The sequence below is a fragment of the Durio zibethinus genome, chromosome 4, assembly GCF_047325235.1.
Source record: "Durio zibethinus cultivar Kanyao isolate XHJ-2024 chromosome 4, ASM4732523v1, whole genome shotgun sequence".
Taxonomy (NCBI): domain Eukaryota; kingdom Viridiplantae; phylum Streptophyta; class Magnoliopsida; order Malvales; family Malvaceae; genus Durio; species Durio zibethinus.
This window is the reverse complement of record NC_143165.1, coordinates 14,256,444-14,283,835: the sequence shown is the minus strand read 5'-3', so window position 1 is coordinate 14,283,835 and position 27,392 is coordinate 14,256,444. Positions and strand designations below refer to the sequence as shown.

Sequence of the window (27,392 nt, the reverse complement as noted above, 5' to 3'; positions counted from 1 at the left end):
CACATTCCATGCATTATGTTAGCATTGTTGTTTGAACAGTACATGCACATAATTCGATGAATTAAAACTTTGTTTGGACATGCATCAGCCAACAAGCATTTGAATTATGACTCAAAATAGGGCATTATGAGAATTTAGATTGTTACATTTGCATCATTAAAAAAGCATTTGCATCATTGATCGTGTCATTCAGTACACACAAAATTTTGACTTTGGTAAAACTTTGAAGCCTATTTGAAAAAGAAATTTTAAATATTGTGATGAAATCCTGATTTCTTAAATGAGAATCTTTAAAACATTTCAAATGCGAATCTTTAAGAAATTTTCAAATGAGAATCTTTAAGAAGTTTTTAAATGAGAATCTTTAAGACAATTTCAAATAAGAATCTTTGAGTCTTAAATGAGAACCTTTAAGATGTTTTCAAATGAAAATCTTTGAGTCTTAAATGAGAATCTTTGAGGTGTGAAACCCTAAAGTTCATTGAATGTGAATCTTCAAACTAGAATGAGAATCTTTGAACTTTTGGATGTGAATCTCCAAAATTCAAACAAAAAGCTTTGAACTCAACTTTTGGATGTGAATCTCTAAGTGAGAACCTTTGAACTTAGATATGAAACTTTAAGTTTTATTGCATATGAGTCTTTGAACTTGAATGAGAAACTTTGAACTTTTGGATGAATCTCCAAAATTTAAATGAAAAGCCTTAAACTTTTTGGATGTGAACCTCGAATTTGTCGAATGTGAGAAGCTTTGAACTTTTGGATGTGAATCTCCAAAATTCAAATGAGACTCTTTAAAAGTGGATGCAAGTCTTGTAACTTATGAATCTTGAGATATTGTGAATCAAATTTTTATAAAACTGAAATTTTGAAAATCAAATTTTAATGAATTTTTATGCAGTTGAAAAGTTCTTGCAAATCTGGACCTTTGGCTATTGAACTCAAATTGTGAATCTTTTAGTTTCCATTACAAATCCCATCAGACATGATCTATAACTCATCTGGTCAGGATTGTCAATGAGCTATTTATTTTTCAAAGTCGTGGTTGCCTCTATTTAGAGGAGCAATTTATTTTTCAAACGTTGTGGTGCCTCTGTTTAGAGGAGCAATTTATTTTTCAAAGTCGTTGAGCCTCTGTTTAGAGGAGCATTTATTTTTTTTAAAGTTGTTGAGCCTTTATTTGGATGAGCTTTGTTTACTAAAAAAAAAATAGAAAAGTGTTGAGTTGAATCTTGATTGGGTCTCTACGTCTTTGCATAATTCCTGTTTCACAGAAAATGCACAAAGAGGAGCAGCTGTAAACACCCCATTTTGTCCGAGATTTTCGTCGATGGGAAGCTCGATACAAGCTCAATTGTAGAATTTTATTTATTTTTAATGTTTTGTGATTTAGTTCTAGTCTAATTTCATCATTATTTGCTTAATATTTTTAGAAGGCAGAACTTAATGGGAGGAAGGGAGTGGCAGTGATAGGGTTAGAGTGGGATTCATCTTGTGGAAGATAAATTTTGGTTTTTCTTTGATAAGGCAAGAGGAATCATGATTGATTTAAAATTCTCCTAAGTTTAGTCCTATAAATTCAGCACTGGCACGAGGGAGACGGTGGAGAAAAGAAAAACATAGAAAGGGCAAAAAACACACGCACCAAAAAGAAAAAAGAGATAAGAAACCTTTTATCTTATCCTTTTTTGAATTTCGAAGTAACTTTGAATGGGAATCCATTCGAGAGGTTAGGATTGGAGACAGAGATGGAATTAGAATCAACGATCAAAGAAGAGCTTTGTATGGAGATTGATCCGCCGTTCAAAGAGAACTTCGCCACTGCCGAGGATTGGCAGAAGTCTCTCAATAAAGTTGTTCTTGTTGTCGTCATCCTCCGTATTACCGATTACCATGCTTTTGATACGGAGCCCGCCGGTGCTGGTTTTGCTACTGGTTTTGTCATTGATAAGCGAAGAAGAATTATTCTCACTAATCGGCATGTGGTCAAACCAGGACCTGTTGTTGCCGAAGCAATGTTTGTAAATCGAGAAAAAATTACTGTGCATCCTATATATAGAGATCCAGTTCATGATTTTGGCTTCTTTGGTTACAATCCTGATGCCATTCAGTTTTTAAACTATGAGGAGATTCCACTTGCCTCAGAGGCTGCTTGTGTTGGGTTAGAAATCAGGGTTGTTGGTAATGATAGTGGAGAGAAGGTTTCCATATTGGCTGGTACTCTTGCTCGTTTGGATAAAGATGCTCCTCAGTATAAAAAGGATGGCTATAATAACCTCAACACATTCTACTTGCAAGCAGCATCCGAGACTAAAGGTAGTTCAAGTGGATCCCCAGTGATTGATTGGCAAGGCAGAGCAGTGGCCTTGAATGCTGGTGGCAAGTCATCATCCAGTGCATCTGCCTTTTTTCAACCTTTGGAACGAGTAGTAAGGGCATTAAAATTTCTCCAGAAAGGAGATTCATACAGGAGTAAATGGGAAGCAGTTTCTATACCTCGTGGTACACTTCAGGCTACATTTCTCCATAAGGGGTTTGATGAGATACGTCAGCTTGGTCTCCAAAGTGAAACAAAGCAGATGGCACGGCATGCATCTGTACAAGGTGAAACTGGAATGCTTGTTGTTGACTCCATAGTGCCAGGTGGTCCAGCTCATAACCATTTGGAGCCAGGTGGTGTGCTTGTTTGGGTGAATCGGGAGGTAATTACCCAATTTCTGAAGTTGGAAACTTTACTTGATGACAGTGTTGAGCAGAAGATAGAGTTACAAATTGAAAGAGGTGGCACACCATTGAGTGTGCAATTATTGGTTCAGGATTTACATTCAATAACTCCTGCTCATTTTTTAGAAGTAAGTGGTGCAGTAATACATGCTCTATCTTACCAACAGGCAAGAAATTTTCGTTTCGAATGTGGTCTTGTTTATGTCTCGGACCCTGGGTTACTCTACATGTTTTTATTTATGAAAATTATCATACCTAATTAGTCAAATGGTATACGCTATCTAGAGCTGGAGTTCCTCGACATGCTATCATTAAGAAGTTTGCCGGTGAGGAGATATCAAAACTTGAGGATCTAATCTCTCTTTTATCTAAGATGTCTTGGGGTGCTCAGGTGCCTTTGGAATATATAAGTTACATGGATCGTCATGGAAGAAAAGATTCACGCATTTTGGCAGTGGGTGATCCAACCCGATCCGTAGCGCAACCTGCTTCAACTCACTTTCACCTATTCCCTGTTGTGTTTGGAGCCGAGCCATACCTCAAGCCGCGTCATTCCAGCTCCTTTTTGTGTCTGGAGCCGAGCTGCACCAACCTTCCAGCCGAGTCACTTCGATTTTTTTTTGTATTATTTATTGATTTATTAATTATTATTATTATTATTATTATTATTATTATTATTTATTTGTGTGTTTATTTATTTATTTTAGAGTATTTTTTGCATGAATAAATTAGGAAAAAAAGAATTAAAAAAACATTTTAATGAAAAATTGAAATTATCAATTTTCCTTAAAAAAATAAAAATAAAAATAAAATTGCCAAAAGCATTTTGAGGGAAAGTTGAAAGTATCAATTTCCCTTGAAAATAAAAGTGTTCTAAAAATATTTTTGAAGAAAAAGTTAAAAGTATCAATTTTCTTTGAAAATAAAATTTCTAAAAAAATATTTTGAGGAAAAGTTGAAAGTATCAATTTTCCTTAAAATAAAATTTCTAAAATAAAATTTTCAAAAAAAAGTATTTTGAGAAAAAGTTGAAAGTATCCATTTTCATTAAAGCACAATTTCTAAATAAAATTTTCAAAAAACACATTTTGGGAAAAAGTTGAAAGTACAAATTTTCCTCAAAAATAAAAATTATCAAGAAAAACATTTTAAGGAAAAGTTGAAAGTATCAATTTTTCTTAAAATAAAAAATCTAAATGCTTTAAGAAAAAGTTGAAAGTATCAATTTTCCTTGTACAAAAGCAACGAGTTTTTTTTTAAAAAATAAATAAATAAAAAGAAAAGGATTTGCATTAAAAGTTGAATCATTATTCTTTTTTTTCTTTTTTTCTTTTCTTAAAATTTTTTAATGTTAAATAATCTGACGATGGAGTCTCTGCAAATGAAACAATAATTTTCTTGTATACTCTTGAGATAAGGGAATTTTCTTAATTTTTTGTCAAAAGTATTGGAATCAATTAAGAATAATTTGCAACAATTAATTACTCGGTAAAATTTTTAAGACTTATTGGATGACACGAAATTAAGCTGGTACCATCTTTCGATGGGTGTTGTGAGGGTGTTATAACCTTCCTCACTCTTAATCGAACTCCCGAACCTTGTTTTGGTTATAGACCTGAACCTATTCTTTTAGGGACCTTTAAACTTAGGTGTTCCTTGAAAGGATAGATTCCTTAGGTGGTCGCACCTATACAAAAAAGATTGGTGATGACTTTAAGTCAATGTCTAGCGATAGATCCACGGATTTAGACGTTATGACAATTACATAAATCAACTAAGCTAAAACTTTGAAAAAATATTACTTCCCATCCCTTCCCTTATATTATGGAATAATTTATCTCAAACTTGCACCTTAAAATACCCTTCACCTTCCCTTAGCTTAAACTCTTTTGAGCAAAAGTTCCCTTCCATTTGCAAGAATGGCTAATAACATTCTCAAGAACATAGCCATTTTCTCCCTTACGATTTCACTCCTATCTTTGTATCGTCATGTAACCTTCTCATTAGAAATAGAAGACGATGAAGAAGATTATGTACTCGATCATCCTCTCATTATACTTAACCTTCGATCAAAGAGTCGGTTCTTATCAAATGCAATGAAGAAAGATAAAATTAAGAAAGATACACATTGCGATCCCAACTCTTATTATAATATACGCAATGGGATTTCTGCGAACAATAATGCTAGCCTACATTGCTGTAAGAAACATTGTCTCAATGTTCTTCGTGATTTGTATAATTGCTGACAATGTGGCAATAGATGCAAATTTGGGCAGCGTTGCTGTGGTGGAGTTTGTACTGATGTTGTTCATAATTCTAACCACTGTCGAACGTGTGACAAGCAATGCTCACCGGGAATTAAGTGTGGGTTTGGATATTGTGGTTATGCTTAGATTAATATTAATTTACCAATCCTTATATTAGGAAATTTAAATAGCTATTTTAGGCTATTTTGATAATGAATATAACACTTCGTCATTGATATATTTTTTAGTCATTGTAATTTTATTTAATTTCAATTATGTATAAAGATTTATTTTTGGTCTAATTAGTCGTACATAATGTAGAGATGTTTAATGTTTGTTTTCTCAATAGTCAAATATTTTGTTTCTTTACGAATTAAAAGGAATCACATCTCTTCTAAACATGAAAGAATTGTGAGAATCATTATAAAACTGAACTATAATTAACGAGTATCAACCTCCAATTAAAGTTGCATGCGAAGTAGCACAAAAAATAGGGATAAATTACATGATTAGCCACCCAATTTTAGATGATTTTTATTTTGGTCACCTAACTATAAAAAGTTATTATTTAGTCACTAACGTTTATGATATTATTTTTATTTTCTCAACTAACCATTATATACTAACAACATGCTAACCACGTCATGTGTTATTGCCATGTCATATTGTCACAGGTTGAGACTTTAGCTCCAGGCACGTTGTACCCTTTCATTTTGTAGTGTACTGGGTGGTCAAACCTTACAGTCTAAAGTGTCCATGTACCCTTGTGTTAGGTTGATCTGAGACACGAAAGATTCTATTCCCATGACAATATGACATGGCAATGATACATGATGTGGTTAGCATGTTGGGCACTCCTGAAGACAAACTTGAGATAATTAGAGTTCAAAACACTAAGTTAGGCCCAGGTGTAGGCACGAGCACAAGCCCAAGCGCAGGTGGTGCTGAGCATGGGTTTGGAATTAGCCAGGATAGATTCTCACTCAGATTGGATCAAAGATGCTGGGAATATGCTGCAACATCATATCGCTTAGAATCAAAAACTGTATCATATCTCCTAGAATCAAGGGATTTAAATTAATGTAATCCCTATAGTTTAGCCATGTATTTCAACACTGATTGTAAGAGAAACTCAACTATAAATAGAGAGTCCCTTACTCTCTTTGTACACAAAGACCAAAACCATTGAGTAATAAGATCCTTACTCTTACCTAAAACTTTATGTTGTTCTTTTATTAGCCTTTCTTTAGACACTTGTTGTGCCTTTTCATTTTGTAGCATATTTGGCATCAAAGCCTTGCAATCTAGAGTGTTCATGCACCATTTCTTATGGCGGGCTGATCTGAGATGCAAAAGAGTCCATCTCCGTATCCTAGAGCCATGCGAGCTTGGAGCTTGAGTTTTAGCCAATGACAATATTATATCACATTATCAACGTGATGTTAAATTTTTTATAATAAATAAAATTTTGAAAATTAAAAAAGGATAATTTACACTTTTGGATACTTTAACTTTTCAAAAGTTTTTATTTTGATTATCCAACTTTAAAAATTTTACGAGTTGATTATAAACATTTGTAAAATTTATTAATATTTTATTCTTCATTATTAATGTCTCATTGTCACATTATAACAATTTATCACCAATATTTGCAAAATTTTATATGATAAATGGATTGGGTCGTATCCAAAGTTTAGATTATTGATTTGTAATTAATTCAATTAGTGAAATAAGTATGGATATCATTTGAGCATGCACATTTATTTTGCTAGTAAATAGATTTGAATCATAATTTATTTTGTATTAATATTACGATCTTGGTTCATGATTTAGAATAAAACTGAAATTGAGGAATTGATTTTTTAGTCAAAATTCGAATTGAGTTAAAAAGACTTTGGTCTTTAGTAAATTGTCATAACTATTTGCATTTTATTATTATCGGTTTTGAAATTTGAAGTGGAATTTGCAATGCAAAAATTAGAAAAGAATGCCCAAAATTTAAAGTATTGAGAGCTAAACAAGATTTGAGATTACAGAATACAGAGATTTAATATATAGGGGTCATTTGGTTCGTGGTGCATTAATACTTGTGAAAATGTAAGCTTAATTGGAGCTTAGCAAAAAAAGGGTAAGCTTAATTGGACATGCACATAAAAATTTTGAATCAACCTTAAACCGAATATAAATCATTACTTCTACTCGCTTATCAAAACAAGGTAAAAGAACATAAATTTGAACATAAGACTTGGCCTAATTGATTTATAAGTAACCTTAGGATGTGATACCTAACAGGTCTGACATTTAAATCCTAATACTTACAATCCATTCTTTTAATTATTTTCAGGCTACGATTTGCTTTGTAAAAAAGAAAAGAACACAAGCTCTGTTTATGGCATAAGCTTTTGCTTGGAATATTGATCTTTTCTTCTCATAGAGGATTAGTATCTAACAAAGTCTGACACATTTCTTATGTAGAGACAGCATTTAGCATTTACCTTACTTGAATCAATCTTTTCCCTTTTCGTTGAGAATCAAATCTCAAACAAGCGTGCTACATCATATATCTTTGCATGTCACCTTCTATTTTGAATTCACATAGTTTGATTGATTCTGATAGTTCTAATTCTCTGAATTTTCACAAAATCTCTGAACATAAAAATTCATCCTTGCAAAGCATTAACAAGTCGTACAGACTTGGTAAATCTGGTTTCTTTGGTGGAATGAGCTAAAATCATTTCTTTTTTCCAAGCTTCTTGATCATTCAAAAAACACAAGAAATTCAAGCCGGGTATGTGTTTTCTTCTATCATATATATTTTTTGGAATCAAGTACATGTTTAACTTCTTCTCGTCGCATGCTTGCTTTTCCCTTACATATTAGACCCTCTGTGAAATGCACTTATGGATTTCTTAGCTTTTAATTTTTAGTTGGAGAGTTCATTTCTTTGTCAATTAATAAGCGACTTGGGAAATCATTAATTTATTGTCACGATAATTTATATGAGAAGGGTTGATATGTTGATTTTAAAGTTGACTTTCTAAATTATTCGTAAAACTTTCATGCTTCAATTGTTCTACGAAAAAAAATCTTTCATGTTGTCCAATATTTTATCGCTAAAACTATTTTCAAATATTTTGTTATTATAATATTGACAACATTGATTCGAACTTGAAATATCTATATAACTCATCAATGCTTGATAGATCTGATTTAACAAATAAATTAATAACTTGAACCCATTCAATTCAAAATAAAATTGAATCGAATCATAATTGATCTAATCTCTAAATGATTTAAAACCTAATTAATCTGAATTCAAAATAATTCGAGGTCAAATTAACCCAAATATAAATATCCTAAATACTTATTAGAAATTATATAAAATTAAATTGAGTATAATTTTACTTTCTAAAAATATTAATATAATTAAAAATAATAGATATAACATAGATTAGTAATTTATTAAAATTTAATAGCTTTAAATTATCTTTCAATATCTTTTCTTTACCATTATTTTTTCTTAATTATGTTTAAGAAATTTTAAAAATTATTTCTATTATTATAATTGAAATCAATTTCTATGTTTATAGATCATAAATAAAAGTAGGCCTACCCATTATACAAATTGAGTTAGGTTGGATTGGATCAAATCTAGACAAGATATAAATAAACTTCAAATTTGTTTAGACCCGACCCCACTTGAAATACAAACCTCATTTTTTTGCTAAAGACTGGCTCGTTTTTAAAATAAGCGGCCTAAGCCCACCCAAATTTTAATTTTTCTTGAGAAAAAAATGAAAATAATTCTTATAATATATATTAATCATGAAAAAATAAAGCCTAAAAATAGTTTATTAATTTAATTTAAGGTTTAAATGAAATTAATATATATAAAATAACAAATTATTGTATAAACATATATTATTTAATTATCTATTTATTTTTATATAATATAATTATAAATATTAAAAATATATAATAGCTATTTGGGTTGGATTAGGTCTGGACCTTAAATGTCATGCTCGAAACCCAGCTCGTTGCTTTAAATAGGCCTAAAAGTCAAGCTCAAGCCATTTAACAACCTAAACTTTATGCTCAAATCCTTCTAAATTTTGAAGGAATTTTTGAAATTTAAATGAATAATTCGATCAGTGGACAAGTCCAAATAAAAATCCTTTTTTTTTCTATTTTTTTAATCCTCACAATATGGTAAAGAATACAAATAAATATATAAATAATAACTTTAAAAAACAAAAAAAAATCCATAAACTTAAAATATTAACTGTAAGTCAATAAAAATTAATTATAACAAACAAAATCATCCGATTAAAATAAGAAAGTTATCATCAATTGTCTATAATCTATAAACAAAAGGAAAATTTAAAACTTAACCCAAGGATGAAGATTTAGTCCCATTAATCAAAACAAGCTAATGAGTAATGTGGGTGGATATAATTGTATTATATATTAATATGAATTATGCATAAAAATTTAAAAAAGATATTAAATATCAATAAAAATCATTAATAAATTTTATCATAAATAAAGTTAATTTTATACTTAATGTTATATAATTTTATATTTGCAAATGATTTTTAATTCATTTAACTTTGACATTTTAATTTTTATATAATTTAATTATATTTATTTTTAAAAAATATTTTTATAATAATGAAAATATAAATTAAAGGTATCACTTATATTAGTATGTCATGCCATAAATTTACAAAAATATAACCATAAATAATTCAATTAAAATTGATAAATTTGAACTTCATTTAAATAATCCATTAAAATACAATCTATTTAATTTTAAAAATTAACAAATTGGGCCTAAATAACATGTGTTAAATCCAAATAACCCAAAGATCAAAAACCCAAAATTGTTAATTTGAAACAATTTGAACTCAAATAGATTCAAGCCTGAATTGATATGTGTTAAAGTGAATTATCTCACATCTAATGAATATCAAATATCTTGTAGCTTTATATTTAAATTGGGTCTCTCCACTTACTGCCAATTAGCTTTAAGTTGGATGCTTAACATGGTATTAGAGCCATAATTTCTTTTTGTTACCCTTTTCAAATCTGTCATCTAGTAGGCTTCTTCTATTTTTGCTTACACGTAATTGAGGCTTGTTAAAATGGGTTATCCCACATCTAATGAATGTTAAATATCCCGTAATCTTATATTTAAGTTGGGCCCTTCTATTGAAAATAATGAGTCAAATCCCATGAAAGATTTATTTAAGATTAGCTAGATATTGCTTAATGGATAAGAAAACTTGTAGAAGAAGAATTCTAAGATGTAAGAGATTCTTAATAGGCAAGTTAGTATGCTTATAAATAAGTGAAGTCTCTATAGAATTAAGTATAAGAAAAATATGTAAGAGAGTTGTAGAGTTTTATAGGATAGACACCCCATAAGACTATTGGAGATTTACATCTTGTGAGTATGTTTGTTTGAATTTTATGAGTGAACTAGAGGAGACTGAGAGGGTCCACATAGTTATGATGCATGGTGACACTGGAGTGTCTGCATATCATACAACTTGGGTTGAGACTAAGGCAGACTTATCCAAAAATAAGATGAGCCTATCATTGGTCCAAATCCACATATAAATAAGGTGAGCTGGAATAGGGAGATTGCATTCACACTAGCTGGAAAAAAAGATCATGAATATGAATATAATTGTGGTCAAGTTCAGGAGTAAATGGGCAGATTATGTTCATATGTAAATCTCATGATTTTAGATATGATTCTAGTAATGCAATCTGAAAGTTTTCATGTTTGCAGGCATGTTCCTAGCCTATATATTTTCTATTATTCTTTGGTAAAAGGTAGAATAGAGTTTTATTTATCTTTAAGCAATCTTTTAGATTGTTCTTCAAGTTCTGTATCTCTTAGGTGGATTTCTTAGAGTGGTGAACTTTTATTGTTCTGTATCCTTGATTAGAATTTCTAAGGTGGTGTTTCTGTATCCCTTAGTTTCTAGTCTTGGTGGTAAACTTTTATCTCTTTTAATCTCATAACCATATTCTATCATTATTCAAATCCTTATGAGTTATTTTCTTTGTAAGTTTTTCTATTTGCAGTTAATCTCCACATTTCAAACATCAATTTTTGACATCACATGGGAGTGGACTAGAGGAGATTGAGAGGGTCCACATAGGTATGGTACATGGGTGCATATGGGTATGTGTTTGTTTGGATTGAGAATACTTCATAGGACTAGGGAGAATAAGAGGGTTTATGGGTATTGATTGTTGAGTGGTTGATATGATTTGATGTGTGTTTGTAATTCTCTACAACTAGTAAATCTTTTTTTGCATCTGTTTATGAAAGTTGATTGGGTCGAATCACGTTAAATTATTATCTCTTATGTGATTAATTAATTGTTTTGTTTAGCTTCTGCTGGCTTGATTGGATAGGAGCCTTTTGCCTAACACCTCATACTTACTGCCAATTGATTTTAAAATGGATGCTTAATAATATAAACTTAAAATAAAAAGATTTTTATTTACTTAAAATGATCTAACTCAAACCCAATTGAATTTGCATATTTTTAGTCTCTAGATGTTATGATTGATTTATAATGCATCATCTAAGTTCTAAACTCTTCCAAGTGAAGTAACCAGGGTCACAAGGGACATATAGAGTTCATCATGGTATAGATTAGTTCAATAAATAATGCATAATTAAACTGTACAAGCAACTTCTGCTCCCCTTTTCTTATAACTCCAAAAGGAAAAGAAAAAGCATATTTGCTTATTAATTTCATTTTCTTCATTTTAATTTTAGCAAAAAAAAAAAAGAAAAGAACAATTTTTTCTTAAATTTCAGTCCTGATTTTCAATTTAATGGATCTAAATATATAAAGACGAAGCTGCCAGTCGATTTTCTTTTGATAATTTCCAGCTTGTTCTTTTTTCTTTAAAAAAAAAAAACCATAAAGAAAGCCAAGCTCTTCAATTTTCTTTTCCTAGTTGATTAAATAATTTCTATTTTCCGTTTTTCTGTAAACCAAAAAACCTGCTCTTCAGTTTCCTTTTGTTAATTTAATTTCTATTTTCCTAAGTACTTTTACCTCAAAAAAAAAAAAAAAAAACATAGCTCTTCATTTTATTAACCATAAGACTTACTTTAGCTGTAACTCTCTTGAAGCGGTGGAAACAGAGTAGAGGAAAGAGCCTTTGCAATTGCAACACTGAATCCACAAAATTTACAAGACTGCCTATTCAGGTAATTATATGTTTCAACAATATTAACTGCGTCAATGAATTTCACCTTAACTTTACTGCATGTATTTATGTTAAATAAAAAAAAAAGAAAAAAAAGGAAGAACAAACATCATGTTCCATTGTACAGACAAATTTTGCTAGTATTTAGTTACTACTTTTTTTGCCCTAAATACAAACAAAAATTAAATAATCATTCAAGTTTTTATTATTTTATTACAATCAATTGAGCTCTTAAACATTTATTTTTATTTAATAGAGCCTTTAAATATCTATTTTCACTCGATTGAGCCTTCAATTGGACAGAAATCGATAATAACGATTAACCAATTTTTATCTAATAATGGCTTAATTGAGTGAAAATAAATGTTTAAGAGCTCAATTAATTTCAATAAAACGATAAGAGTTTGAATGATTATTTAATTTTAGTTCAAAAACTTTTTTTTATATGAAAGCCTTTTTCTCCTAGTCTTTTTCAATTATTTCAACATTACATGCCAACATATTAATTTATATCATTATTAAATGGATATGTGTAAATTATATAAATCAAAGTCTTTGACACTCTTCACAATCGAGCATATGTCTTAGTGTGCCTTTAAATTGTATTTCTTTTTAAATTTACAGATCGACAGAAAAAAAGAGAAGCAAAAAATGTTAAAGCACAAAAGTGGGATTCTCTGTAAGCTCCTGGAGTTTTTGATAATTGAAAGTGCCACGTTGATTTCAATATTTCTCTTATTAATTATTTGTATCGGTTGAATTGGTGTAGAAGGGAGTCCCAGCAGTCCAGCAGCTCCACATCCTCACTTCTTGATTTACTTCAAGTGATAAGGTAACCTCCATGAATTATGCTGCAGTTTTAGTAAATTTTATTTGGAAAAGTTTGAGTTTGTGAACAGGGATTGGAACATAATTTTATGTCCTTTTAATCATGGGACATGGTTCCTAATTCATCCATTTATGTTAGAACTTTAGTTTATAAACTTGATACGTTGATCAATCTACTCTTGAATTAATCTATCAATATGGCAATTAAAGTTAATATAATGTCAGACCTTGTTGGGCCAATCCTTGAAGTTATAAAGTTCATCGGCCGTCCAGCTAAAAGATATCTTAATTACCATAGAAAATTCAAGAAATATGTAGATGATTTCAAACAAGCTCAAGCAGATTTGCGAGCTAGGGAGGCAGATATTCAACAACAATAATCAAACTATTGCCTCAAAAAATGGAAGGTTTGATCATTGAACTCGATGAATATATTCAACTGTTGCGGTTCTTGAGAACAGTGGAAACCTTGTTTTGAGAAATAATTCAAACCCTTAAGTCATAGTAGCTCGAATCTTTGATCACCTAACAGATACTTGGTTTTCTGGTGCCAAGCTCGGAATAGACAATATGACCAAGAGATGGCAAATTATTGATTAAATACAAACAAAACTCAATTATTGAATAATACTATTTCTCTCTCTTTTGCTTTTAGTAAAGCTTTTTTTTATTTCTCTTTTCGGTCCATCACATCAAACATCTACTAATATTTAGTATTTATACAAGAATAATACAGCTTCTATAACATTTTTTGTTTTTCTTATTCTCCTCCGGTCACCATTTTTGGAAACATTATTTGGTGGAAACCACTTTAAAGTGCTCCAGTAATTATTTCAGCTTTTTAACAGGGCCCCATGACAAACTGGCCCTTTGTTGACTAGCCACGGTGGTTTTCCTAGAAAGCATAAGACCCATCACCACCATCGGTCTACTAGCTCAAACAGCTCAAGCAGAATACTGAAATTTGTTCTTGTTTCTATTGTGCCCTGGAGTTTCTTTATCTACTTAACTCAGAGGAAAATTTTTTGGTTTCCTTTCTTATTTGGATCTCTAGAAGTGCTGGAAAGAGCCCCAGTGGTCCTCGCAGCTTTATTAATTCCAAAGTGATCAGGTAAACTTCAAAAACTGCTGTACTTAAATTGTCTTAATTATATGCCTGTTTCTGTGCTGCCATATCTCTTAGCAACTTTAATTTTTAGTAGAGTCCGAGTAATGAATCTGTATTTATACTTTATTTCTTATGGTATAAGATTAGTTCAATAAATAATGCATAATTAAACTGTGATTTTTTAAAGTGTTTCCACATTCAAGTGTTTTTTCCCTTCAATTTCTAATTTGCATTTACAGTTTCCAGTACAAGCAACTTCTGCTTCCCTTTTCTAATTTTCTTTTATAACTTCAAAAGCAAAAAAATATTTGCTTATTAATTTCATTTTCTTCATTTTAATTTTATCCAAAAAAATTTTTTTATTAAATTTCATTCTTCTTTTTCAATTTAATATATATATATATATATATGAAGCTAGAAGAAGCTGCCAGTCGATTTTCTTTTCATAATTTCTAGCTTCTTTTTCTCAAAAAAATTAACCAAAAAACAGCCATGCTCTTCAATTTTCTTTTACTAGTTGGTTAAAGAATTTCTATTTTCCATTTCCCTGTAAACTAAAAAAGAAAACTGCTCTTCAGTTTCCTTTTCTTAATTTAATTTATATTTTCTTAAGTACTTTTACCTTGAAAAAAAATTAGCTCTTTATTTTATTAACCATAGAACTTGTTTTAGGTGTAAATCTCTTGAAGTGGTAGAGACAGAGTACAGGGGAGAGCCCTTGCAATTGCAACACTGAATCCACAAACTTTAAAAGACTGCCAATTCAGGTAATTATATGCTTCAACAATATTAACTGCTTCAATGAATTGCACCTTGCCTTTACTGCATTTATTTATCTTTAATAAAAGAAAAGAAAAACGAAAAAACAAACTTCTAATGTTCCATTATTCAAACAAATTTTGCCAGTATTTAGTTACTACTTTTTTTGTTTAAATATAAAAAGGACCACAAATTAAAAGTAAATAATAATTCAAGTTTTTATCATTTTATTACAATCAATTGAACTGTCAAACATTTATTTTCATTCAATTGAACTCTTAAATGTCTATTTTCACTCAATTGAGCCCTTGATTTGATGAAAATTTATGATAGTGGTTAACCAATTTTCGTCCAAAAATGGCTCAACTGAGTAAAAATAAATGTTCAAGGGTTCAATTGATTTCAATAAAGCAATAAGGGTTTGAATAATTATTTAATTTTAGTTCAGGAGTTTTTTTTTTTATACCAAAACCATTTTTCCTAATTTTTTTTCAATTATTTCAACATTACATACCAACATATTAATTTATATCATTATTAGATGGATATATGTAAATTATATAAATCAAAGTCTTCTACACTCGTCACAATTGAGCATAGTCTTAGTGTGCCTTTAATTAAATTTACAGATCGACAGAAAGAAAAAGAAGCAAAAATAGTTGAAGCACAAAAGTGGGATTCTTCTCTGTAAGCTCCTGGAGTTTTCGATAATTGAAAGTGCTACATTGATTTCTCCATTTCTCTCATTAATTATTTCCATCGGTCGAATTGGTGTAGAAGGGATTCCCAGCAGGTCAGCAGCTCCACATCCTCACATCTTGATTTACTTCAAGTGATAAGGTAATTTTCATGAATTATGATGTAGTTTTAGTAAATTTTATTAGGAAAAGTTTAAGTTTGTGGACAGGGATTGGAACATAATTTTATGTCTTTTTAATTATGGGACATGGTTCCTAATTCATCCATTTATTTTAGAACTTCAGTTTATAAACTTGATACGTTGATCAATCTACTCTAGAATTTATCATCAATATGGCAATTTTGATGCAGGGACATTAAAGCTAATACAATGTCTGACCTTGTTGGGCCAATCCTTGAACTTATAAAGTTCATCGGCAGTCCAGCTATAAGATATCTTAATTACCACAGAAAATTCAACAAACATGTGGATGATTTCGAACAAGCTCAAGCAGAATTGCGAGCGAGTAGGGAAGATATTCAACAACAATTGCAAGACGAGCATTGTTCTGGTAAAAAGCGAAAGCGGGAAGTTGAAATTTGGCTTGAGAAAGTAGAGGGGGAGTGAGGTCGTGCTCAACGTGTTGAAGCCAAAGTCAAAAAAAGAAAATATCTCTTTCGTTCATGTTTGGGTAAGCTTGCTGACGAAGCAACTCAAGCATTAAAGGATGTGAAAGCTGAAGGTCATTTTTCTGGGAGCTTGGTGGTTAATGATCCCTCTATCATAGCTGCTCAACTACCAACACAAGAATTAGCAGGTGAGACTAATGTAAAAGAAGAAATTTATAACTATTTGATGGGTGATGAAGTTAGAATGATTGGAGTGTGTGGGATGGGAGGGATAGGTAAAACAACCATTATGAAGCATGTCCATAACAGGTTGTTGGAAGAAACCAAGTTTAGCAAATTGATTTGGGTAACTGTATCCCAAGACTTCGATATTCGAAGGCTGCAAAACAACATTGCAAGTCAATTGAAGGACAAGTTGTCAGAGGAGGAAGATACAATCACACGTGCAGCAAAGTTATCCGAAATGTTGAGGAAACAAGGGAGGTATGTGCTAATAATGGATGATGTATGGAGCAGCCTTTCTCTTGAGAATATCGGAATCCTTGAGCCAACACAAGATAATGGATGCAAATTAGTGTTAACAACACGTACAGAAGAGGTTGTTCGATCAATGGGTTGTAAGAAAGTCCAAGTGCCCTGTCTTTCTACAGATGAGGCGTGGCGACTATTTTTAAGCAAAGTTGGACAAGACATGTTGCCCAGTGCAACTTTAGAAACAATTATGAAAGATATTGTGGGCGAATGTGGTGGACTCCCTCTTGCAATCGTCACAGTAGCTGGTTGTATGAGGGGAATATCCGATCCTCTTCTCTGGGAAAATGCTTTGAATGAGCTGAGAGGTTGCATCATCAGCATCCAGGGCGTGCAAGAAAAAGTGTTTGGATGTTTAAAATTCAGCTATGATCATCTAAGACAAATAGACCGAGATTGTTTTCTGTGTTGTGCATTATATCCTGAAGATTATGAAATTAAAAAAGAGGAAATCATTGAATACTGGATGGAAGAAGGACTTATAGCTGAAATGGGAACTAGAAAAGCAATGGAAGGTTGTGGTCTTTCTATTTTGCAGAAGCTCGCGGAGAATTGTTTGCTAGAATGGGTTTGGGAAGGTACACATATAAAGATGCATGATGTTGTTCGAGATATGGCATTGGATATCACAAAAAAAGGTTTTTTGCTAAAAGCTGGTAAGCGGTTGGAAGAGCTACCGAATGAGGAAGAATGGACAGAAGATTTGGAGAAGGTTTCTTTAATGTACACTTGCATATCATCAATTCCTCCAAATATGAAATCCCCAAAATGTCAAAAGCTCACAACCTTGTTACTCTCAGCAAATTCATTGGAAGAAATTCCTGAATCTTTCTTTGCCTACATTCCTAATCTAAAGATTCTTGATCTTTCTAATAATCCTCTCGTGAATTTGCCGAACTCTATCTCTAATCTGGAGAATCTCAATGCATTGATGCTGCATGGTTGTCGCAGTTTAGAAATTTTGCCATCTTTATCGAAGGTTCTAGCTTTGAAGAAATTGGACCTTGGAGGAACTTTAATCAAGGAAATCCCTCAAGGTTTGGAAATGTTGGTAAATCTTAGATATCTCAATCTTCGAAATACTAGGTATTTGGAAGAGATCCCCAATGGATTATTACCGAAATTGTGTCGTCTTCAGTATTTGGCAATATGTCCAGCATCAACACTAGCGAAAGAGATAAGGGAGTTGAACAAGTTGGAAGTTTTTGAAGGTCGGTTTAGTAACTTGGGTGACTGGAACACGTATGCTCGTCAGAGAAAAAGGCTTCATAAATACTACATTATAATCAGGTTCGGGTTTTATCAATCAATTAGGAATTGTAGTAAAATTTTGGCATTGGGTTGTGATATTAATTCTGGAGATGAAATTATACTTCCATATGATATTCAGCGATTAGAAATTTGGAAGTGCAAAGGTATGAGAAGTTTAAACGATATTTGTGAATTGAAAAATGCAACTGATTTGAAGGAATGTAGAATTGCTTTCTGTGAGGAGTTGGAGTCCATTTTTTCATCGGGGTGTCAACGACAAACACTTGAGTCTCTACATCTAAGATATTTAGAGAATTTGAAGGTTTTAGTCGAAGGGTCATCAGTAGGCACATTTTCCTCCCTCAAAAAAATCCATCTATTCAGGTGTGGAAAAATAAAGAATTTGTTCTCAGCTAAGTTGGTTCTCCACAACTTGGAAGAGATCACTGTTGAGGATTGTAAGGAAATGGAGGAAATAATAGTATCAGAGGAAGAGGGAATGGGTACCATCAAATATACACTTCCCAAATTAAGGAAATTGAGATTGGAGGACTTACCAGAATTGAAGAGCATTTGTAGTAAAAATGGAGTAATGGTTTGTGATTCTCTCCAACTCATTGTTATACGATTTTGTCCAAAGCTGAAGCGGATTCCTCTGTATCTTCCCCTGCTTGACAACCTTGATGAGGAAAAACCATCTCGTCCTCCTTCTCTCAAGGAAATCAGCGTGCATCCAAAAGAATGTTGGGAATCATTGGAGTGGGACCATCCCCATGCAAAGACTGTTCTTCTGCCCTTCCTCAAGTTCTGGGATTGCCACAACTACCAATGGAAGCATGCTGTTTGATCAAGCGTGAGTCGTTTTTTTATTATTATAATACAATTGCTCCAGTTCTAGTTTCATCTTTTTTTATTTCATTTTTGTCAGTGTTTATAAATAATAAAATACAAGTAGTACTGGACTTATGTAATTTATCTATTTTGGTAGATACATACAAAGGGGAAGAAGGTTGCAGGCCCTATTGCAGAACTTGAAACATCTATTGCTTTCTGATTGTCATGTTCTTTTCATCATAATTTAATCATAAACTTTGATTTAGTTGTTTTTTCTTCATTCTATCTGTTTATAAGGGTTAATGTGTATGAAAATTTTGTATGTTTATATTTGCCTTTGTATAAAATTTCCATGGTTTAATAAAACGATGGCTTTGAAAATTAGTGAAATTATGATATTTCTTATATTATATATAGAATTTATTTCAAGTAAATATTAAAAAAGTAGTGTTGATCTTGTCCACTAACAGAGACGAATTCGTTAGTCTTGACAATTGTCTCCTTTTTTGTAAACGTTGTTCAGTTTACTTGTATATCTCTATTATATTAAACTAACGTGTCAAAATTTCTTGAATCTTTTTATTTTTTCAACATCAAATTCTAGGATGCTCACAAAATTTTCGGTTCAAACTTATAACCCAACCTATATTCCTCATAGTTTATAGTTATTAAAATGTGTAGTGGTAAGTTTGCTACCAGTAAATTTTATTAAAAATTTTTTTTTATAAATATGATATTAAATTAAAAATATTGAATTAATTTTGGATCCAATCCAATCAAATACTAGTTATATATTTATATATTAGGGTCGGTATCAAAAATAAAAATTAATTTATTATTCAATAATATAATAATTGGTTATATAGATGTAATAATTAATTATGAAAAAAATTTAAGAAAAAACTAATAAATAATTACAAGTTATTCTTCATAAAAAGAAAATGTAAAAAATTTTTGCAAGGGTTAGACATACTAACTTGTGGATAATCGCTCGTATTTGAAATGAAAAAGAAGAAAAACATACAAAAATGATAAACACATCCCTCATCTCATTTGATGGTATCTTTGACATTTAATGATCTTTTTTATCTAACTTATTATCTTCAACCAAAATGATTGATGACTTGAATTTTCAAACTCAAATTTTAAAAATTAATAATTCTCTTTTCACATATAAAAATTTGTGTTACAGATATATTGAGTTTAATTTCGTTCTATGACTATTAAGGTATATAGGATTTATAATTTATTAGGTCTCAAATATATAAAAAATGTTGATGAACATGTTAAAAAGTAATATGTATTAAAAAGAAATGGAAAAAGGATCTCGACATGTTCCAATTAGGCTCTCTTCATGCTAACTCAAAAATTAGTGTTACACGGATTTAATTTCATCCTATTACTTTTGAATACATTTTTAACTGTAATATCCAAACCTAAAAAGGCCCAATACATATTAAATTGAACATGTCGTTATTAGCTTATCAGTTTTATTAGAATAAAAAAAAAAAGAGAAGAAAATATAAGAAAATTTATCGATAGGTTTTTATTTTTCATAGTTTTTTTGACAATAAAACAAAACAATTTGGAAAATTGAGGAAGCCCTAGAGAAGGAGAAGAGAGGCTGGAATTTGAGATTTTATTCTCTCAATTGATGGATTATGGTAAGATTAGTCTTTTAATCTTTTTAATTTTGGTGTTTGTGAGAAATACTAAAGCATTAATTTGAGGTTTTTAATCTTTTTAAATTTTTCATCAACCGTCCGGTGATCTTTCAGGGGCATATTTAACTGAAAGCACTCCTAAAGACCTTTACAATGGTCTTTGTAGCACCTAATTTGGTTTTGTATTTTAGATTTTGTGAATTTTTTTAAGTTGTGAAAAAAAAGGTATTAGACAGTTTTTGTGAGCCAAATTTGGGTCATTGAAACTCCACATTCCAGCAAACTTTTTTGCCTATTATTTAAGGATTTTATAGTATGAAGCATGATCTTCCTAGTGGTATACTTGGTTTGGTCAAATGACATATACATTAAGAGAATCGAAACCTCATAATTAACTTCATAAATTTAGAAATGCAAAAGGACTATGCTGTTTGAGGTGATTTTCAAAATTTTGCCTCTAAAAGTTAAGTTTCTTAAAATAATTTTTATCAAAACAAAATTCTATATTATTTAAATTGGTGCTTTCTTTTGTCGTTAGAAACCACGGTATATTAGAGATTTTATAATTCAAAATAAACCAAATATCACAAAATACTAAAATTTCAAAATTTATAATATTAGGTTTTTAATTATTTTTAAAATTATTTTTCTCAGTAATAACTCTAAAATATTATAAACAATAAAAATTTTGATTATTTGAATTTTATTTAATTTTTGGTGGAATAAATATTTTTTTGGATAAATTATCTTCAAAATGGTATTACTTTGAAATTTTTTATTTCTTTACTAAATATCTAGAAAACTAAATCATCATCCATGTTAAGATTATTTTCATAGAAAATTCATTTTTATTATTGAATCTATATTTTAGGGATAGGCTGAATTGAGAAAAAGAAGATAGAGTGTCATTTGAGATGATTTAGCTATGTAAAACATAGATATATATGTACACTAGTTAAAATATGTAAGCTTCTAGATTTAGGACAAAGCAAAACTTCTAGGGACAAACCACAAAAGACGTGAATGCAAGTAATAAAAAATGAAATGAAGGTCAAAGAAGCAAATGAAAATGTTGTTATGGATAGAAATGAGTAGTGCAAGAAGATTCAAAACTTGAACCTAACATGATTCTCTTTTGGTCTTTTCATATAGTCAACCCCATAGCTATGGGATATGAGGCTTAGTTTGTTATTATTATTTTTTAGATATTTTCATAATATAAAAGAAAATTGTTTTAATTTTGAAAAATATTTCCAAAATAATTTTGTTTTTAAAAGAGATTACCACACATCTTAAGTGTCCTAAAAAAAGCTGTAGAGAGTCTTGATTTTGTTTTGATAATATAGTAGTGTTAATCTTTTATATTGAGTATTTTGGTTTTATTAAGAGTAGGTAAGTGACTTGATATCTTTTTAATTTCTTATTCCCTAAAAGTTAGTCTCAATATATTTAGATTGTATATATGCAGCATATAATGTTGTCTCTTTGGTTTGTAAATTGGGTTAAGCATGTAAATATATATATGACTTTTTTTTTATAAATTGGGAATATGATTTTGATATTGTTTTGATCTCCAAATATGATTTTGTAATAATATTATTTATTTATTGATTGATTTTTGAAATATAAAATTTTTTTTAGAATGATAGACAAAATTTGCTATGTACAAATTGTATTTTAAGAAATAATATAAATATTGAATTTGTATATGTTAAGTAATCTAAAAATATGTTTTGGTTTTTGTCTTTTAATATGGTTATATTCTGACCCTGTCAATAGAGGTAAATTATTGACTATGTTGACATGTATTTTGTGATTTAAAAATTATTTTTGAATCATGCCACTAGTTGAAAATAGTGATTTTTGTTTATCATGCTATTAGTGATATACTGCTATCCCATTGCATTAAAGGAGAAATTGTGATTTTTATTGTTTTGGTCAATGCAACCATTAGGTTACTTTCGATATACTTTTATCCCATTGAATTAAAGGAAAATTTGTGATATTTATTTTATCCAATTTAACCACCTTTTAACATATTTTTGTCCCATTGCATTGAAGGGTAGTATATTACAAGAAACCAATAAAATTTATAATTTTATGATTTTTTGTTTTGTTTTATTATTTGAGAATTTTGTTTTGATAATATAATTTGTATAAATATGTTTATGAATACAAGATCATCCTACAATATTTTCAAATTGTATAATTAATGTTTTGGTCTAAATGTTTTATAATATGCTTAATCCAGTTTAGGATATGATTACTTGTTAAGTCTTTGTATTCATTCTTTTAATTTTTTTATGTTTCAGATTTTGATAATTATATTTTAAGAGAATTAGTTTTGACAAGAGCACTAATAGCAAGTTTAGCATTTATTTTTTGTTTGATATAACCTTTAAAGTGATTATTTTGGTGTCAATTTAAAAGATTTGTTAGTAGGTAGAATATTTTGTATTATTTAATTAAGTTGTATCATATATAATTATGGAGACTTAAAATTTTGTAAATCATAAATTTTGAAGATTTTTAAAGACATTAATTTTGACTTAATATGGTATTTGTTTTTTTACATTATTGTGAAATTTATCTTAGACATATATCGCTATTACATATTAAATTTTTGAATTTGGAGCGTGACATTAACCGTTATTCAATATATAAAATTCATACCTTATAATTAGGTTTCACATACATAAAAAATTTGGATGAACATGTTGAAAAGTAATTAAAGGATTCAACCCGTAAAATACGTACCAATAATATTGATGATTATATAATTAAAAAAAAAATGAAAAAGGCATCCACATCTTTTCATTAATACAAATGTTAGCTGTCTCAGCTGACCCTCCATTTGGTGAATCAATCAAGCGCAAACTCCCAACAGTGTTTAAAACGCCTTGAAACAAAAACCAAAAAGTAACCAAATATGGAGTTTAGTGGAAGACTAGGTGCCTTGTCAATGGGCAAATTAAAGCAATTTTCTATTCAAAATCCATTCCCCATCAAGAACCATTCAACGCTCAAATACTTAATTTTTGTCAATTTTTTTGCTCACTGCTTTCATTATCAACAATGCAATCTAAATAGAAATTTCAAAGTAGAGTCCACACGCTTAATTAAATTAATACCCAAAATTCAGTTTTTTATTAGGATAATCGTTTGTATCATGTCCACACAATCTAAAGTCTATTTCACCTTCGAAAAAGTTGTTGAAAAGGTCTTGAAGCAAACTGCTTTTTGGAGTGGCAACAAAAGGATGACCCGTTAAATAAGCTTCAAAAACTACATGATTAGTACACTTAAAGCATAATTAGTCAAAAAACGTGTACTCTAACGTGGCTATGATGAAGGTCATAAGCAATTTTTTTTTTATATCATATTGATAATGGTTATATCAATAGATATTTATTGATTTTGAAAAAAATTGATAAATTTAAGTTCATGTATCATTTTATTTTCTAAATTAATCTATACGAATAAATTTGTATTAATATTTCAATACGTAGTATTCGTTGATGGATGCAAGATTTTGATTTTTTTTTTTTTTCACTTCTTTTATTCTTTTAATCAATTTATAATACTTTTTTGCTCATGTTTTTTTTTTTCAAAATTTCATCCCAAAAATAATACATGTTCATTTAATTAGGTTATTGAACAATAAATTATTACATTTTCCTAATATTCTTACATTTATTTCATTTATTTGAGGTTTTAAAATTTTAAATATTTGTAATTTTAAAAATTCATATTTGCATATAAACGTATAGATGTATGTCATATAAGTGTATTTGTATGAGTATAAAAACAAATTTAAAAAAAAAAAAGTTCCTGTCTTTTATGAAGTGGTAGTGTATAAAAGCAGGTATGATTACAATACTTCATTCAAGAACAAGCCATACTAAATTTCTACTCTAGATATTGCAGCCAATCTTTTTTCTCCATTAATGGGAAACAAAACAAAGCTTCTGCCCCTTCATTTTCTGATCCTTTACTTCCTCTCCTTTGAGACCCATCTCTCCATTGAAATGAAAACCATTTATCCAGGCCAATCTCTCTCTGGTAACCAAACTATCACCTCAAAAAATGGAAGATTTGAACTTGGTTTCTTTAAGCCAGGTAACTCCACAAAATACTATGTAGGCATCTGGTACAAGAAACTCCCTGTTCAGACTGTGGTCTGGGTGGCTAATAGAGATAAGCCAGTCCTTGATCCTTCCACTTCAAAACTTCAACTCTCTGAAAAGGGCAACCTTGTCCTCTACAACCAATCTGAAATCCCAGTTTGGTCAACCGATCAATCATCGTTGAACTCCATGAATTCCACTGTTGCATTACTTAAGAACAGTGGAAATCTTGTTTTGAGAAATAGTTCAAACCCTTCAGTAATATTATGGCAAAGCTTTGATCACCCTACTGATACTTGGTTGTCTGGTGCCAAGCTTGGAATAGATAAGATGACCAAGAGAAGGCAAGTCTACATTGCATGGAGCAATTCAACTGATCCTGCCCCTGGACCATTTTCCCTGGGGCTAGACCTCAATGGAACAAGCACGTATCATATTCTTCAGAATGGGAAAAGGCACTGGACTTGTGGGATTTGGCTGGAAAGAATTTCCTCTTTTAGTAATGATACCGTAGATAACAAATATACCACTATGAACTATGTGTCAAATGAGAAAGAAAACTTCTACATTTACACAGTTACCAACTCTTCAATTCTTGTAAGATTTGTGATGGATATATCCGGGGCAGCTGCAGCAACTCATATGGCAAGATGATTCTCAGGAATGGAAAACAATTTGGGCAAAACCAAAGGATCAATGTGAAATCTATGCATTCTGTGGATTATATGGAGCCTGCAATCAGTTCAGTTTGCCTACATGCAGATGCTTGCCTGGATTTGAACCTAAAATTCCGGGAGAATGGAGTACAGGTAACTACACACATGGTTGTCTTAGAAGAACTCCATTGCAGTGCGAAAATGGTGAGGAAGAAGGCTTCCAAGTGATTCATAACATTCGTATACCAGCAAATGAAGTGTTCTTGACAAATAATAAGGGCTTGGAATATTGTAAATCGGCCTGCTTAAGAGACTGCTCTTGTACCGCATACACCTATGATGGTAACTGCTCCATATGGCGAGAAGATTTGTTGAACATCCAATACCTCTCATATGGTGACAATCTGGGAAGAGATCTACATCTTCGGCTTCCAACGACAGAGCTGGAAGCTTTGAGAGGTAAGACAAAGGGAAGAATTGAGTGGTTCATTATTAGTGCAGCTGCAGCAATTCTAATTTTGATTGCCATCTTGGGACTCCTTGTTCCAACATGCAGGAGGACAAATTTCTCTGACATTAAACCAACAGATGATGTTTTGATTCTCTTTAAGTTCAGTGATTTAAAGAATGCAACAAAGAATTTTTCGGAAAAGTTAGGTGAAGGAAGCTTTGGTTCTGTTTTTAAAGGAATACTTCCGAATTCATCTGCCATAGCTGTAAAGATTCTCAAATGCCAAGACCAAGAAGACAAGCAGTTCCGCACTGAAGTGAGCACCATTGGGACAATCCATCATGTTAATCTCGTTCGCCTTCTGGGGTTCTGCGTGACAGGCATGAAGAGGCTTCTAGTATATGATTACATGCCAAATGGTTCCTTGGACAGTCATCTGTTTTATCAGGATTCAAAGATCCTAGACTGGGAAAAAAGATATCATATTGCAGTGGGAGTGGCTCGAGGATTAGCCTATCTCCATGAGAAGTGCAGAGAATGTATCATACACTGTGATATCAAGCCTGAGAACATTCTGCTTGATGCTGACTATAATCCTTTGCTTTCAGACTTTGGCCTTGCAAAGCTGTTAGGCAGGGATATCAGCCGTGTGTTGACCACGATGAAAGGAACCAGAGGGTACCTTGCACCTGAAATGATTTCAGGTGAGCCAATCACTCCAAAATCTGATGTTTTCAGCTATGGGATGTTGCTTTTGGAGATTATATCAGGAAGAAGAAACTGGGAGATAAGAGATGATGGGACCGAAAATTACTTCCCGGCTCGTGCTGCAAACTGCATAAGCAATGGAGGAGATGTACTAAGTTTGATAGATTCCAAGTTGCAGGGAAATGCAAATTTAAAAGAAGTCATCAGAGCTTGTAAAGTAGCATGTTGGTGCATTCAAGATACAGAGCAAAATAGGCCATCCATGGGGAACGTTGTTCAGATCCTGGAGGGAGTGCAAGAGATCAGTTTGCCACCAATACCGTGGTTTATCCAAACCATCGCAAACTATTCAAGAGATGGGATTTCTAAACATTCTTTAACAAATGAGAAGAATGCAGTAGTTCAAACTGTTTAGCAGGTTAGATGAACCAGTTACACTATTAATGTGCAGTAGCTCAATATCTGAAGTTTAAATTACCAAATACCATCAGAATAGCTTTAGGCCTTAGTTTTCCATCGGTATGCAGCTTTCTTTGTATGATGTATCATTCTTGATAAGTAATTGCTAGGAAATGAAATAACTACACTAGTTAAATCCGAAACTTAATTAAATCATACAACTACCCTTAAGAGATAACATTCAATAAATTTGAGATTTAAATCTCACTACTTACAATCCCTTCTCATATCTCAAGCTACGACTTCCTTTATGAAAATAATAGCCTCTTCTTATCAACTCGTTTCAGCTCTTGGTTTGTAGTGGAACTTTCTTGATTCAATACCAAAAACAACTCAAGGTAGAACATTAAGGGTACAACCGAAGAAAAAGACAGACCAAAACAACTTAACAATCTTCTCATTGAACACTTGCATTCTATCTACTCAAATCTTCCGTGCCAGAAAATCAGTCAATCAAGTTCAGCTTTACCCCTTTTATTCATTTAGGATCTATCTC

General features: G+C 31.0%; 1 protein-coding gene and 3 pseudogenes across 4 annotated transcripts; all 4 read left to right on the top strand.

Moving 5' to 3' along the window:
• Positions 1 to 1,653: 1,653 nt before the first annotated feature.
• Positions 1,654 to 2,987, top strand: LOC111288094 (protease Do-like 7 pseudogene; annotated as a pseudogene).
• A 1,598-nt stretch (positions 2,988 to 4,585) lies between these two features.
• On the top strand, positions 4,586 to 5,187 carry LOC111288696 (protein GRIM REAPER-like; annotated as a pseudogene).
• Positions 5,188 to 13,825: 8,638 nt separating this feature from the next.
• On the top strand, positions 13,826 to 19,197 carry LOC111288693 (putative disease resistance protein At4g27220). 4 transcript variants are annotated; one of them, XM_089759748.1, is made up of 5 exons: positions 13,887 to 14,151; positions 14,821 to 14,915; positions 15,537 to 15,700; positions 15,958 to 18,850; positions 18,986 to 19,197. In XM_089759748.1, exon 4 carries the CDS (start codon positions 16,442 to 16,444, stop codon positions 18,842 to 18,844), a length of 2,403 nt encoding a protein of 800 aa, XP_089615874.1. In that variant the 5' UTR covers positions 13,887 to 14,151; positions 14,821 to 14,915; positions 15,537 to 15,700; positions 15,958 to 16,441; the 3' UTR covers positions 18,845 to 18,850; positions 18,986 to 19,197. The 4 variants fall into 4 exon arrangements, with proteins under 4 accessions (XP_022735415.2, XP_089615874.1, XP_089615875.1 ...); XM_089759749.1 differs by lacking the exon at positions 18,986 to 19,197 and having other exon boundaries at positions 13,974 to 14,151; positions 15,537 to 15,594; positions 15,685 to 15,747; positions 15,958 to 18,979; XM_089759747.1 differs by having other exon boundaries at positions 13,979 to 14,151; positions 15,537 to 15,747.
• A 5,072-nt stretch (positions 19,198 to 24,269) lies between these two features.
• LOC111288919 (G-type lectin S-receptor-like serine/threonine-protein kinase At2g19130 pseudogene) lies at positions 24,270 to 27,039 on the top strand (annotated as a pseudogene).
• Positions 27,040 to 27,392: the final 353 nt, after the last annotated feature.